This window comes from Chiloscyllium plagiosum, chromosome 3 (assembly GCF_004010195.1).
Source record: "Chiloscyllium plagiosum isolate BGI_BamShark_2017 chromosome 3, ASM401019v2, whole genome shotgun sequence".
NCBI lineage: Eukaryota > Metazoa > Chordata > Chondrichthyes > Orectolobiformes > Hemiscylliidae > Chiloscyllium > Chiloscyllium plagiosum.
Window position 1 is genome coordinate 132,265,728 of NC_057712.1, and position 14,633 is coordinate 132,280,360.

A 14,633-nucleotide genomic window follows, 5' to 3' on the forward strand; every position below is an offset into this window, starting at 1 on the left:
CAACTGTTGGGCATGTCTTGTTCATCTCCTGCACTCCTGCCTTCACCCTGTCTCCTATCCTCCCACAATAAACCTAGGGTTCGCCTGATCTTCACTTAACACCTCACCTCCATATTCAAAGAATTATAAGCCACCATATCTGTCACTTTCAGCAGGATGCCACAACCAGATACATAGTCCCTGACCCTCCTTGTCAGTCTTCTGCAGGGGCTGTTCCCTCTGGGACATCTCGTTCCATTTCACCCCTCCTTCAATCCACACAGTTTTCCGCACCCCGACAACATCTTGCTATGCAATCACATGTTTGTCCATTTAGTTCCTCTCTCCTCACTGTTCAAGGCCACAGACACACCTTCCAGGTGAAGCAGCGATTTACCTGCACTTCATTCAATCTTGATTACAGGGACAACTAGCCATTTGGATACAGAACTGGCTTGAAGGTAGAAAACAGAGGGTGGTGGCGGAGGGTGGCTTTTCAGACTGAAGGTCTGTAACCAGTGGTGTGCCACAAGGATTGGTGACAGGTCCACTGCTTTTCATCTTTTCTATAACTGATTCGATATAAACATAGGAGGTATATTTAGTAAGCTTGCAGTTGACACCAAAACTGGAGGTGTATTGGACACCAAAGAAGTTTATCACAGAGAAAAACGGGATCTTGGTCAGATGGGCCAATGGGCTGAGGAGTGGCAGATGGAGTTTAATTTCGATAAATGTGAGGGGCTGCATTTTGGACAAGCAAATCAGAGCAGGACTTTTACACTTAATGGTAAAGTCTGGGGAGTGTTCCTGAACAAAGAGACTTTGGAGTACAGGTTTATAATTCCTTGGAAGTATAGTCACAGGTAGATAGGATAGTGAAGTAAGTGTTTGGTATGCTTTCCTTTATTGGTCAGAGTATTGAGTACAGGAGTTGGGAGGTCATTTCACGGTTGTACAGGACATTGAATAGAATAGAATAGAATAGAAGAATACAGCGCAGTACAGGCCCTTTGGCCCTCGATGTTGCGCCGATCCAAGCCCACCTAACCTATACTAACCCACTATCCTCCATATACCTATCCAATGCCCGCTTAAATGCCCATAAAGAGGGAGAGTCCACCACTGCTGCTGGCAGGGCATTCCATGAACTTACGACTCGCTGAGTGAAGAACCTACCCCTAACTTCAGTCCTATATCTACCCCCCCTTAATTTAAAGCTATGCCCCCTTGTAATACCCGACTCCATACGCGGGAAAAGGTTCACACTGTCAACCCTATCTAACCCCCTAATCATCTTGTACACCTCAATCAAGTCACCCCTAAACCTTCTTTTCTCTAATGAAAACAGCCCCAAGTGTCTCAGTCTATCCTCATACGATCTTCCTTCCATACCAGGCAACATCCTGGTAAACCTCCTCTGCACCCGTTCCAGTGCCTCCACATCCTTCCTATAGTATGGCGACCAAAACTGCACTTGGTTAGGCCACTTCTGGAATATTGTGTGCAATTCTGGTCTCCTTTCTATTGGAAGGATGTTGTGAAACTTGATGCAAGGTACCAATTCAGAAAAGATTTATAAGGATGTTGCCAGAGTTGAACGATTTGAGCTACGGGGAGAGGCTAAATAGGTTGGGGCTGTTTTCCCTGGAGTGTCGGAGGCTGAGGAGTGACCTTACAGAGGTTTATAAAGTCATGAGGGGCATAGATAGGCTAAATAGAAAAGGTCTTTTCCCTGGGGTGGGGATGTTCAGAACTAGAGGGCATAGGTTTAGATGAGAGGGGTAAGATGTAAAAGGAACCTTAGGGGCAACATTTTCACACAGAGGATGGTACGTGTATGGAATGAGCTGCTAGAGGAAGTGGGAGAGGCTGGTACAATTATAGTATTTAAAAAGCATCTGGATGGGTATATGAATAGGAAGGGTATGAGCCAAGTGCTGGCAAATAGGATGTAGGTTTGCTCGCTGAGCTGGAAGGTTCATGTTCAGCGAGCAAACCTACATCCAGAACTTCAACCTGAGCTACAAATCTTCTCAAAATTCGCAAGGTCTAGATTAGGTTAGGATATCTGGTCGACATAGATGAATTCGACCGAAGGGTTTGTTTCCATGCTGTACATCTCTATGACTCAACTGTATTCGCTATTTACAGTGTGAATTCCTCTATATTCAGGACATGAAACACAGACTGCTTTGTAGAACATGTACATTCTGTCCATAAGAATGATCCCCGAATTTCCAGTTGCATGCACTTCTATACACTACCGTGTTCCCACGCAAAAGTTTCTGTCACAGACCTGCTGCAATATTCAAGCAAGTTTAGCTGAAGAACAGCATCTCATTTTCTATTTGGGAACCCTGCAACCTTGAGGACTCAACATCAAGTTCAATAAATTTAGAATATGATTCTGTCCTTCCATGTTTTTTACCCACCCTCACAGTTGTTCCTGTTCTGACATGAGTTGGTTTTAGTATGGCCAACCCATTCTCTTCTACTCTCAGATCTCATGATTACTAATTGAACTTTTCTTCTGTCCCGGCCGACTATCAATAATCTCCTTGTCTGCCTACCACTTTCATATCATATCTCTCTCTGGGCTCCATGTCCACCCATCCACTTATCTCTTCCTCCATATCCCTAAACCTTGTGGTCAGTATAAATACCAAATTTTCTTAGCTGCTATTGGTCTTGATGAAGAGTCACTGGACTCAAAACATTGACTCTGCTTTCTCTCAATAGATGCTGCCAGACCCGCTGCGTTTTGCAACCTAAGAATCTTACATGTTTTAATAAGATTGCCTTTTATTCTTCTAAACTCTGTTGAGTACAAAATCAATCTACTCAACCTTTTTGCACATGAAATTTCCTCCAAGACCAGGGTCAACAGAGCGAATATTGGTCAACAGAGCGAATATTGGTCAACAGAGTGAATATTCTCTGAATGCCCAATTCTGGTTAAATCTTTCCTTAGATAAGGGAACCAATAGAGGATTCCAGCTGTTTTCTGACTAGTGCCTTGTGTAGTATTAGCAAGACCTTTGAAATGAAGGCAAACAGTCAATTTGTCTTTCTATAACCTACTGAACATTGATTCTAGTTTTGTGTGATTCATAAACATGGACCCTCAAAGAATTCAGCATTCTGTAGTCTCTCTCCATTTAAATAAAATGCTACTGTTGTATTCCCCCTGCCAAATTACATGACCTCACATTTTCCTACATTACATTCCATCTGCAAAATATATTTTGCAGATGGAATGTAATGTAGGAAAATATATTTTGCAGATGTACAGCAAGGAAACAGACCCTTTGGTCCAAACCGTCCATGCCGACCAGATATCCCAATCCAATCTAGTCCCACCTGCCAGCACCCGGCCCATATCCCTCCAAACCCTTCCTATTCATATACCCATCCAAATGCCTCTTTAATATTGCAATTGTATCAGCCTCCACCACATCCTCTGGCAGCTCATTCCATACATGTACCATCATCTGTGTGAAAAAGCTGCCCCTTAGGACTCTTTTATATCTTTCCTCTTTCACCCTAAACCTATGCCCTCTAGTTCTGGACTCTCCGACCCCAGGGAAAAGACTTTCTCTATTTATCCTATCCATGCCCCTCATAATTTTGTAAACCTCATAAGGTCACCCCTCAGCCTCCGACGCTACAGGGAAAGCAGCCCCAGCCTGTTCAGCCTCTCTCTATAACTCAAATCCTCCAACCCTGGCAACATCCTTGTAAATCTTTTTTGAACCCTTTCAAGTTTCACAACATCTTTCCGATAGGAAGGAGACCAGAACTGCACGCAATATTCCAACAGTGGCCTAACCAATGTCCTGTACAGTGCAACATGACCTCCCGACTCCTGTACTCAAAACTCTGACCAATAAAGGAAAGCATACCAAATGCCTTCTTCACTATCCTATCTACCTGCGACTCCACTTTCAAGGAGCTATGAAGCTGCACTCCAAGGTCTCTTTGTTCAGCAACACTCCCTAGGACCTTACCATTAAGTGTATAAGTTCTGCTAAGGTTTGCTTTCCCAAAATGCAGCAGCTCGCATTTATCTGAATTAAACTCCATCTGCCACTTCTCAGCCCATTGGCCCATCTGGTCCAGATCATGTTGAAATCTGATGTAACCCTCTTTGCTGTCCACGACACCTCCAATTTTGGTGTCATCTGCAAACTTACTAACTGTACCTCTTATGCTCGCATCCAAATCATTTATGTAAATTACTAAAAGTACAGGACCAGCACAGATCCTTGTGGCACTTCACTGGTTACAAGCCTCCAGTCTGAAAAACAACCCTCCACCACCACCTCTGTCTTCTACCTTCTATCCAAATGGCTAGTTCTCCCTGTAGTCCCTCTCTAAACTTTTCCTGTTATTCTCAGCACTTGCTTCCCAATTTATTTTTGTGTTATCTGCAAATCTAACTTATGGACCTTCATTTCCATCATCCAAGTCATTATATTGCAAATAATTATGGCCCAGGTTACCCTCCTGAAAACGGTCTCTATGTTATAACTCTCTATCTTTTATTAAGTCAGAAGTCAAGTTTGAAATACACAACAATGCAGAATCACTGAGCAGAAACTGTACTCATGAGGACAGCTTCAACCATGATCTCTGGTACCATCTTGCTTTGATTATTTGTAATTATCTCTCTGCCTTAATTAATCTATCTCTCTGATTTCCTCCCAGAGTCCAAAGATGTGTAGGTTAGGTGGTTTGGCCATGCCAAATTGCCCATAGTGTACAGGGATATCCAGGTTAGCTGGATTAGCTATTAAAAATGCAGGTCAGGCAGCATCTGAGCAGCAGGATTTTCTTGCTCCTTGGATGCTGCCTGACCTGCTGTGCTTTTCCAGCACCACTCTAATCTTGACTCTGATCTCCAGCATCTGCAGTCCTCACTTTTGCCTATGGAAAATGCAGGGTTACACAGATAGGATAGAGGGGTGGGTCTCGTTGGGCTGCTCTTCAGAGGGCTGGTAAGGACTTGATGGGCTGAATGGCCTACTTCTAGGGACTCTATGATTCTATACCCGCGAAGCCACTTTCAATGAACTATGTACCTCCCAGGCCTTACCATGAACTGTGTAAGTCCCGCCCTGGTTTGTCTTATCAAAATACAATACCTCATTTATCCGAATTAAACTCCATCTGCTATTTCTCTGCCCTCTGGCTCAATTGATCAAGATCCCGCTGGACGCTGAGATAGCCTTCTTCACTATCCACTATACCACCAAGTTGGTGTCATCCACAAACTTACAACCATGCCTCCTAAGTTCTCATCCAAATTATTTATGTAAAATGATTAACAACAATGGACTCAGCACTGCTAGTCACAGCCCTTCAGTCTGAAAAACAACACTCTATCATTACCCTCTGTCTCCTAATGTCAAGTTAATTTTGAATCTAATTCGCTAGCTTTCCCTGGATCCCTTGATCTAACCTCACCAAACAGTTTCATGCGAAGTCTTGTTGAAGGTCTTGGAAAAGTCCACATTGACAACATCTACTGCTGTGCCTTCATCTAACATCAAAAATACTCAATCAAGAATGTAAGGTATGATGTCCCATGCAAAATGCCATGCTGACTATCTCAAATCAGACTTTGCCTTTCCAAATGCATGAAAATCCTCTCTCTCAGAATCCCTCTAACAACTTACTGACCACTGACATCAGGCTCACCAGTTTCTCGTTTCTTGACCTCTCCTTGCATCCTTTCTTAAATAATAGCACAACATTAGCCATCTTCCAGTCTTTTGGTACCTCACCTGTGGCTGTTGTTGACACAAATATCTCCGCTAGGCTTCCCACAACTTTTTTCCCTAGCTTCCCACAGTGCTCCCTATTCCTGTCCTCCTTGCCTTTCTCACCAGCAGGAATATGGTCCTGAACTCTTGTTATGTCAGAAGTACCATTATCTCCCCCAATTAACTTTTGAAAGCTCATATCTAATATCATCAAAATTGTTTTTTTCCCAACTTCAAACTTTAAGTTGTGGACTCAAGCTATCCTTGAACCACTTTTCCATTTCCTGTCTCCTCAGTACTATTTCCACCGTAATATTATTATAGGAATCCATGTTCACTTTTGGATTTCTCTTTCTTTTTTAAATACTTACAGAAGTTCTTTCTGTCCATTATGATACTATTTGATAGTTTACCCTCATTGCTTATTTTCTCCCTTTTTTGTCATTTTTTTTTGGATTTTAAAACTTTCCCAATTCTCTGCTTTGTCACTAATTTTTTGCCACATTGTATGCATTTCTCTTTCAATTTGATATACAGCCATAGAGTCATAGAGTTATACAGCATGGAAACAGACTCACTCATGTCGACCAGATATTCTAAACTGATCAAGTCCTATTAGCCAGCATTTGACCCATATCCCTCTAACCCTTTCCTACTCATGTACCTATCTAGATGTCTTTTAAATGTTGTAATTGTGCCCGCCTCCATTACATTCTCTGGCAGCTCGTTTCATGTACGCACAACCCTCCATGTGAAAAAGTTGCCCTTCAAGTCCCATTTAAATCTTTCCCCCCTCACTATAAAATTATGTCCTCCCGTTTTGAACTCCGTATCCTGGGGAAAAAGACTTTACCTATTCACCCAATCTATACCCATCATGATTTTATAAACCTCTTATAAGGTCATCCCTCAGCCTCCTATGCTACAAGGTCAGAAGTCCCAGCCTAATCAGCCTCTCCTTATATCTCAAACCAGTCTCCGTACCATCCTTATAAATCTTTTTTGCACCCTTTCCAGTTTAATAACATCCTTACTATAGCAGGCCGACCAGAGTTGTATGCAGTGCTCCAAATGTGGCCTCACCAATGTCTTGTACTGTCCCAATTGCTGTAATCAAGGCTCTGACCAAATGTGCCAAATGCCCTTTTCATTTCCAAATCCACCTGTGACACCAGTTTCAAAGAGCTATGTACCCGCACCTCTCAGCCTCTCTGTTCAAGAACACTCTGCAGGGTCCTAACATGAATGTGTAAGTCCTGCCTGGTTTGTCTTACCAAAATAAAACGCCATGCATTCATCTAAATTGAACTCCAGTGACCCAGTTGATCAAGATCCTGTTGTACATTTAGATAATGTTCTTCACCATCCACTATAACCACTAATATTGGTGTCATCCACAAACTTACTAACGTTGCCTCCTTTATTCTCATTCAAATTGTTTATATATGTGATGAACAACAGTGGACCCAGCACTGACCCTTGTGACACACCAGTAATCACAGATCTCCAATCCGAACAACCTTCTGGCACCACCCTCTGTCTCATACCATCAAGCAAATTTTGTATTCAATTGTCTAGCTCTCCTTGGGTCCCATATTATCTAACCTGACTAACCAGTCTACCATACGGAACCTTGTTGAAGGACTTGACAAAGTCCACTTGGACAACATCTGCTATTCTGCCTTCATCTATCTTCTTGGTCATCTCTTCAAAAATCTCAATCAAGTTTGTGAGACATGATTTCCTATGTAGAAAGTCACGGTGGCTATGCCTAATAGCTCCTTGCCTTTCCCAATGCGTGTAGAATTTGTCTTTTAGAATCCCCTCCACTGATGCCATCGGTCTATAGTTCCCTAGCTTTTCCTTGCAGCTTTTCTTAAATAATAGCATAACATAGCCACCTCAGCTGTGGCTGTTGATGGTACAAAAATGCCTGCCAGGGCTCCTTAATTTCTTCCCAAGCTTCCCACAATGTCCTGGGATACTTTTGATTAGGTCTCAGGGATTTTTAAGACCGTTAGCACCTCCTCTTCTGTAATTTGGACTCTTTTCAAGACATAACTGTTTATTTGTCCACATTCCCTAGCTTCCATGTTATTTTCCACAGTAAATACTAATGTGAAATACTCATTTAGGATCTTACCCATTTCCCATGGTTCCACACATTGATCTTTCAGGGGCCCTATTCTCTCCTTAATTATTGTTTTGCACTTAATATACTTTACATTCTCTCTTTGGATTTTCCTTAACTTTATCTGCCAAAGCTATCTCATGTCCCCTTTTTGCCCTCATGATTTTCCTCTTAAGTGTACTCCTACACCTCCTATTCTCCTTAAGGGATTCAATTGATCTACCTATATATTACTGATACATGCCTCCTTCTTTTTCATGACCAGATTCTCAATAGCTCGAGTCATCCACTGTTCCCTAGTCCTGCCAGTCTTGCTCTTCACACGAGCAGCAACATGCTATCCCTGAACTCTCAGTATCTCACTTTTGAAAGCCTCCCACTTGCCAATGTCCCTTTTCTCCTGCCCTAAAACAAATTTTGAAAGTTCCTGTCTAAGACTATCAAAATTGGCCTTACCCCAATTTAGAACTCCATGACCAGGCCTATCCTTTCCCATTACTATTTTAAAACTAATACAATTATGGTCACTGGTCCCAAAGTGCTTCTCCACTAACACCTCAGTCACTTGCCCTGCCCTATTTCTCAAGAACAGGTTGAGTGTTGCTCCTTCGCTGGTAGGATCATCTACATATTGATTGACAACTTTTTTCTTGAACACATGTAATAAATTCCTCCCATCCAAACCCATAACACTTTGGTAGTCCTAATCTATCTTTGGGAAATTAAAATCCCCTATTAGAACCCTATTATTCTCACAGCTATCTGTAATAATTGCTGGATATTTGCTCTTCAATTTCCTGTTGACTACTGGGGAGCCTATAATAATTACTATCAAGTGATCACCCTCTCTTATTTCTAAGTTCCACCCATTTGGCTTCACTGGATGATCCCATAGGAATATCCTCTAAGTACTGCTATGATGTTTTCCCTCATCAAAAACTCCACTTTCCTCCCTCCTTTCTTACCTCCCTTTCCATCCTTCCTATAGCATCTATATTCCAGAACATTGACCTATTGGACTTGTCCCTCCCTCAGCCATGTTAATGTAATAGCTATGATATCTCAGTACCATATTTCCATCCATGCCCTGAGTTCTTCTGCCTTACTTGTCAGGCCTCTTGCTTTGAAATAGATGTAATTTAATGCATCAGTTTCCCTCATTCTCTGCAATCCTTTTGCCTTACTTATTTATTTTACTTGCTCTTTTAATTTCTGTACCAGCCTCAATCTTCTCTCTTGTCTCAAAACTGCTTAGGGTCCCACCCCTAAGGACTAGTTTAAACCCTTCCAATAGCTCTAGCAAATCTTCCCAACAGGATATTGGTCCCTTTCCTGATCAGGTACAACCCAGCCGTCTTGCACAGGTCACTTCTGCCCAGAAGAGATCCCAATGATCCAGAAAATCCAAATTCCTGCCTCCTGTACCAATTTGATTTTATTCACATTAAAAGCTGTTTTAAAATCATTTTTTTAAGGAATTTATCTTGACTGATCTCATTTAATCCAGTGATATGTGATTCATGTTGCCTGCCCTCAGCAGATCTGAGTCTGATTTGGTTCATCAATAGCACATTTGGCAGATTTCCACTACCGTGGAAATATCTCATGCACACCTGCACCTCAAACGTTTCACCACAGTGAAGTTCTATTGCAGAAGAGTGATTTCGGAAAATTATTCCTATACCCAAAAAATAAAATTTGAAAACAATTAATCAGAAAACACTTACTTGAAGATTCTTCTTTTCAGTGTATCTAAAGACAGTGATGTTGATTTCACTAATGCATCAATGAAATGATGGCTAAAATATGCATAAAGCTCTTTAACATCCTGAAACACAGAAAATAAAGGCATTACAAACAAGTTCCAGGAGATCAATTATTAATGACAAAAAGACCATTGACCATATTGACTCATAGAAATTTAAAGTCCACTCAGGGGTCACTTAACTCATTAGTGAGGTTTCAGCCGTCAAAGACCCATTCATCCTAAATGAGGGATTGAGATGATTTTGAAAGGACAGGGTGGTCAGTGATTAGAAGATACAAAGGGCATCCGCAGAATTGGAGGCTGCAATCACTTAGGCAATCAGGAAACAAGTAGGAAGAACAGTCAGTGTTTGAATCTAATGGGTGATGTGGGGTTGTGATGGTGGAGAGACAAAACAATGCAGCAAACTTTTGAGTGGTAACAGAGTCTTGGGAGGAAACAAGTGATAGTATGATGAAAAGACACAACCTGACACTATTTCTATTTTGATAAATGTTGCCAAGACTTTGCATTTTGCTTTTGCAACATTTTCTGCATCCTCATCTCTCTTCTGGCATTCAATTCTATTTTCTAGGTTCAGGATCAAAACTTCTGAATGATAGTTTCTGGTGGAACCAAGCGGTGCAGCAGTGATGGTAGCAGTAATGACAATTTCTAATAATTGGGAAAAGGCAATGCCCGAAACATCGATTCTCCTGTTCCCTGGATGCTGCCTGACCTGCTGCGCTTTTCCAGCAACATATTTCCAGCTCTGACCTCCAGCATCTGCAGACCTCACTTTCTCCTAAAAGGCAATGATATTTAAGACAAAGATATTTACCTGTGCTCGACTGACTGAGGAGAAATTGACTCCTGCAGATGAAGTGGTGCACTTGCATCACATCACATTTACTTGTTTTGCAACTCATTTTAAATAATTGCCCTCTTGATCTTGATCTCTTACAAACATGAACACTTTCTCCCTACTTAGTTTATCCAGTTCCCCCATGAATTTGAAAATTACTATCAGATCTCCTCTTAGTTTTTTTTTATTCAGGGAGAACTGTCTCTAATGAAGTTTCTTATCCCCAGAATTATTCTTGAAATTTTCTTCTGCACACTTTCCAATATATTCACATCATTCCTATAGTGTGGCACTAGAACTGTACACAATATCCTAGCTGAATAATATCCATACATATTTAAATATTCTCCTACATTGGCTACACCTCTGCAGTAAAAGGTAGTACAGAATATCTTGTACTACCCTGTGGCAACATTATTTTACCTCTAACTCTCAAACCCTTATTGCCTCTTAATTAGCAGTTTAATATCCCAGTACGCGATGAGTAGAAACTTCTTCCAATAAAATCTTGAGAACACTAAAGCCATTGTCTTTGTGGCCATTGCGAAGGAGATGTTGGGGAAGCTGAAAGATCTGAAGTGGATAAATCACCAGGACACGATGGACTACAGTGGAGGATATGAAGGAGATAGCCGAAGAGAATGTGGAGGTGAACTTTCAAGAATCGCTGGAATCAGGTAAGGTCTCAATGGCTAATGTAACAATCCTGTCTAAAAAGGGAGGGAAATAGAAGACAAGAAACTATAGGCCAGTTAGCCTGACTTCGGCTGTTGGTAAGATTTTACAGTCCATATGAAAGATGAAATTGTGGAGTACTTGGAAGTGCATTGTAAAATAGAGCTTAGCAGTATGCCTTCAACAAAGGGAGGTCATGGCTGACAAAACTGTTAGATTCTTTGAGGAGACAATGTGCAAGTAAACAAAGGAAAGTGCATGGATGTGATTTAATTTAAATTTCCATAAGGCTTTGACAGGGTGCCACACAAGAGACTGCTAAATATGATTTGAGCCCATGGACTTAGGGGCAAGATACTGGCACAGGTAGAGGATTGGCTTACAGGCAGAAAAGGTAAAAACAATGACTGCAGATGCTGGAAACCAGATTCTGGATTAGTGGTGCTGGAAGAGCACAGCAGTTCAGGCAGCATCCAAGGAGCTTCGAAATCGACGTTTCGGGCAAAAGCCCTTCCTGTGAAGGGCTTTTGCCTGAAATGTCGATTTCGAAGCTCCTTACAGGCAGAAAGCAGACAGTGAGGATAAAGAGGCCTTTTTCAGGATAGCAGTCAGTGACTGGCAGAGTTTTGCAGAGGTTCGTGTTGGGATGAAAACTATTCACTTCATATATTAACAATCTGGACAAATGAACTGAGGGCATTGTTGCATTTGAGGGAAATCAGAATTGTACATAATATTCCAAAAGTGGCCTAACCAATGTCCTGTATAGCCACAACATGATGTCCCAACTCCTATATTCAATGCCATGACCAATAAAGATAAGGATACTAAATGCCTTCTTCATTACCCTATCTATCTAAGATTCCACTTTCAAGGAGCTATTAAACTACACTCCAAGGTCTCTTTTTTCAGCAACACTGCCCAGGACATTAACATTAAGGTGCATAAGTCCTGCCCTGATTTTCCTTTCCAAAATGTAGCAACTCACATTTATCTAAATTAAACTCCATCTGCCACTCCTTGACTATTTGGCCCATCTGAACAAGATCTCATTGTACTCTGAAGTATCCTTCTTTGCTGTCCACTACATCTCCAATTTTGGTGTCATCTGCAAACTTACTAATTACACCTCCTATGTTCACATCCAAATCGTTGTTTGAATGATGAAAAGCAGTGGATCCAGCACTGATCCTTGTGGCACGCCTAACGTGCTATCGTAAGGACAGACTGACTGGCAGAGGGGGTGGGGTGGCCCTGTTGGTAAGGAATGATATTCAGTCCCTTGTGCGGGGTGATCTAGAATCAGGGGATGTAGAGTCAGTATGGATAGACCTGAGAAATTCTAAGGGTAGAAAGACTCTAATGGGAGTTATCTACAGGCCTCCAAACAGTAGCCTGGATGTAGTGTGTAAGTTGAAAAAGGAGCTGAAATTAGCCTGTCGCAAAGATATTACTACAGCTGTTATGGGGGATTTCAACATGCAGGTAGACTGGAGAATAAGGATGGTACTGGATCCCAAGAAAGAGAGTTTGTGGAGTGCCTCCGAGACAGATTCTTAGAACAGCTTGTGCTGGAGCCTACCAGGGAGAAAGCAATTCTGGATCTGGTGTTGTGCAACGAACCGGATTTGATCAGCGACCTCAAAGTAAAGGAGCCATTAGGAGGTAGTGACTACAATACAATAAGCTTTAATCTGCAGTTTGAAAGGGAGACGGTAGAATCGGAAGTGACAATATTTCAGTTGAACAAGGGGAACTATGGAGCTATGAGGGAGGAGCTGGCCAAAGTTCAATGGTGCAATACCCTAGAGGGTTGGCAGTGGAACAACAATGGCAGGTATTTCTGGGTATAATGCAGAAGATGCAGAAGATGCAGGATCAGTTCATTCCAAAAAGGAAGAAAGATCCTAAGGGGAGGCAGGGGTGGCCGTGGCTGACGAGGGAAGTTAAGGACCATATAAAAGACAAAAGGGAAAAAGTATAACATAGCAAAGATGAATGGAAAATCAGAAGACTGGGAAGCTTTTAAAGAACAACAGAGGATAACTAAAAAGATAATATGCAAAGAAAAAATAAGTACGAAGGTAAACTGGCCAAAAATATAAAGGAGGATAGTAAAGGCTTTTTTAGGTATGTGAAAAGAAAAAAAAAATGGTTTAGACTAAAATTGGGCCCTTGAAGACAGAAATGGGTGAATTTATTACGGGGAACAAAGAAATGGCAGAAGAGTTGAATTGGTACTTTACTGGGGAAGACACTAGCAATCTCACAATCTCCTCTAATCTAAAAAAAATGTTCTGAGAGCCCTTCTTATGCCCGAAACGTCAATTCTCCTGCTTCTCGGATGCTGCCTGGCCTGCTGTGTTTTTCCAGCACCACATTTTTCAACTCTGGTACTCCAGCATCTGCAGTCCTCACTTTCTCCAAGGTAAGGTAACTAGTTTATTTCCTAATCCTTTTTTTTTTAGTAGTCACTTCGGGAGTCAGAATAGTGGGAATGGAGTTTAGGGGAGAGGAATGTTCCTCCTGCAGATTGTGGGAAGTCAGGGTCACCACTAGTGTCCCTGCTGACTACATCTGTGGGAAGTGCACCCAACACCAGCTCCTCGAAAACCGCGTTAGGGAACTGGAGTTGGATAAACTTCGGATCATTCGGGAGGCAGAGGGGGTTATTGACAGGACTTACAGAGGGGTAATCACTACCTAGATTAAAGAAAAAGACAGATGGCTGACAGTTAGGGGACAGAAAGGGAACCGGCAGGCAGTGCAGGGATCCCCTGTGGCCTTTCCCCTCACCAATAAGTAATAAGCCTGGCCAAGTGTTAGATTTGGAAGTAGGTAAGCACTTTGGAGACAGCAATCACAATTCTGTCAGGTTTACTTTAGTGAAGGAAAGGGATAGGTATACTCCACCGAGCAAGAGTTACAGCTGGGGGAAGGGAAATTACAATGCAATTAGGAAAGATTTAGGAAGCGTAGAATGGGGAAGGAAACTACAGGGGAAGAGCACATTAAATATGTGGAGCTTATTCAAGGAAAAGCTCCTGTGTGTCCTAGATAAGTATGTACCTGTCAGGCAGGGAAGCAGATATAGAACATATGAGCCGTGGTTTACTAAGGAAGTGGAATCCCTGGTCAAGAAGAAGAAGGCTTATGTTAAGACAAAATGTGATAACTCAGTTAGGGCACTTGAGGGATACAAGGAAGTCAGGAAAGACCTAAAAAGAGAACTCAGAAGAGCCAGGAGGAGACATGAGAAGTTGTTGGCGGATAGGATCAGGGTTAACCCGAAGGCTTTCCATAGGTATGTTAGAAATAAAAGAATGACGAGAGTTAAATTAGGGCCAATCAAGGATAATCGTGGGAAAGTCTGTGAGAAGATTTGTAGCTCGGGTGCTCGTTGTCGTGGTTCTGTTCGCCGAGCTGGGAATTTGTGTTGCAGACGTTTCGTCCCCTGTCTAGGTGACA

The 14,633-nt window shown here is 42.0% G+C and overlaps 1 protein-coding gene across 1 annotated transcript in view; it reads right to left on the minus strand.

Moving 5' to 3' along the window:
• The window catches only part of LOC122540179 (dynein axonemal heavy chain 8-like), a 1,249,383-nt gene that overhangs the window by 716,161 nt on the left and 518,589 nt on the right, over positions 1-14,633 (minus strand). The window contains exon 24 of the mRNA XM_043675521.1: positions 9,606-9,706. Within this exon, the coding sequence (XP_043531456.1) occupies positions 9,606-9,706 (101 nt within the window). The remainder of the gene's footprint in view (positions 1-9,605; positions 9,707-14,633) is intronic.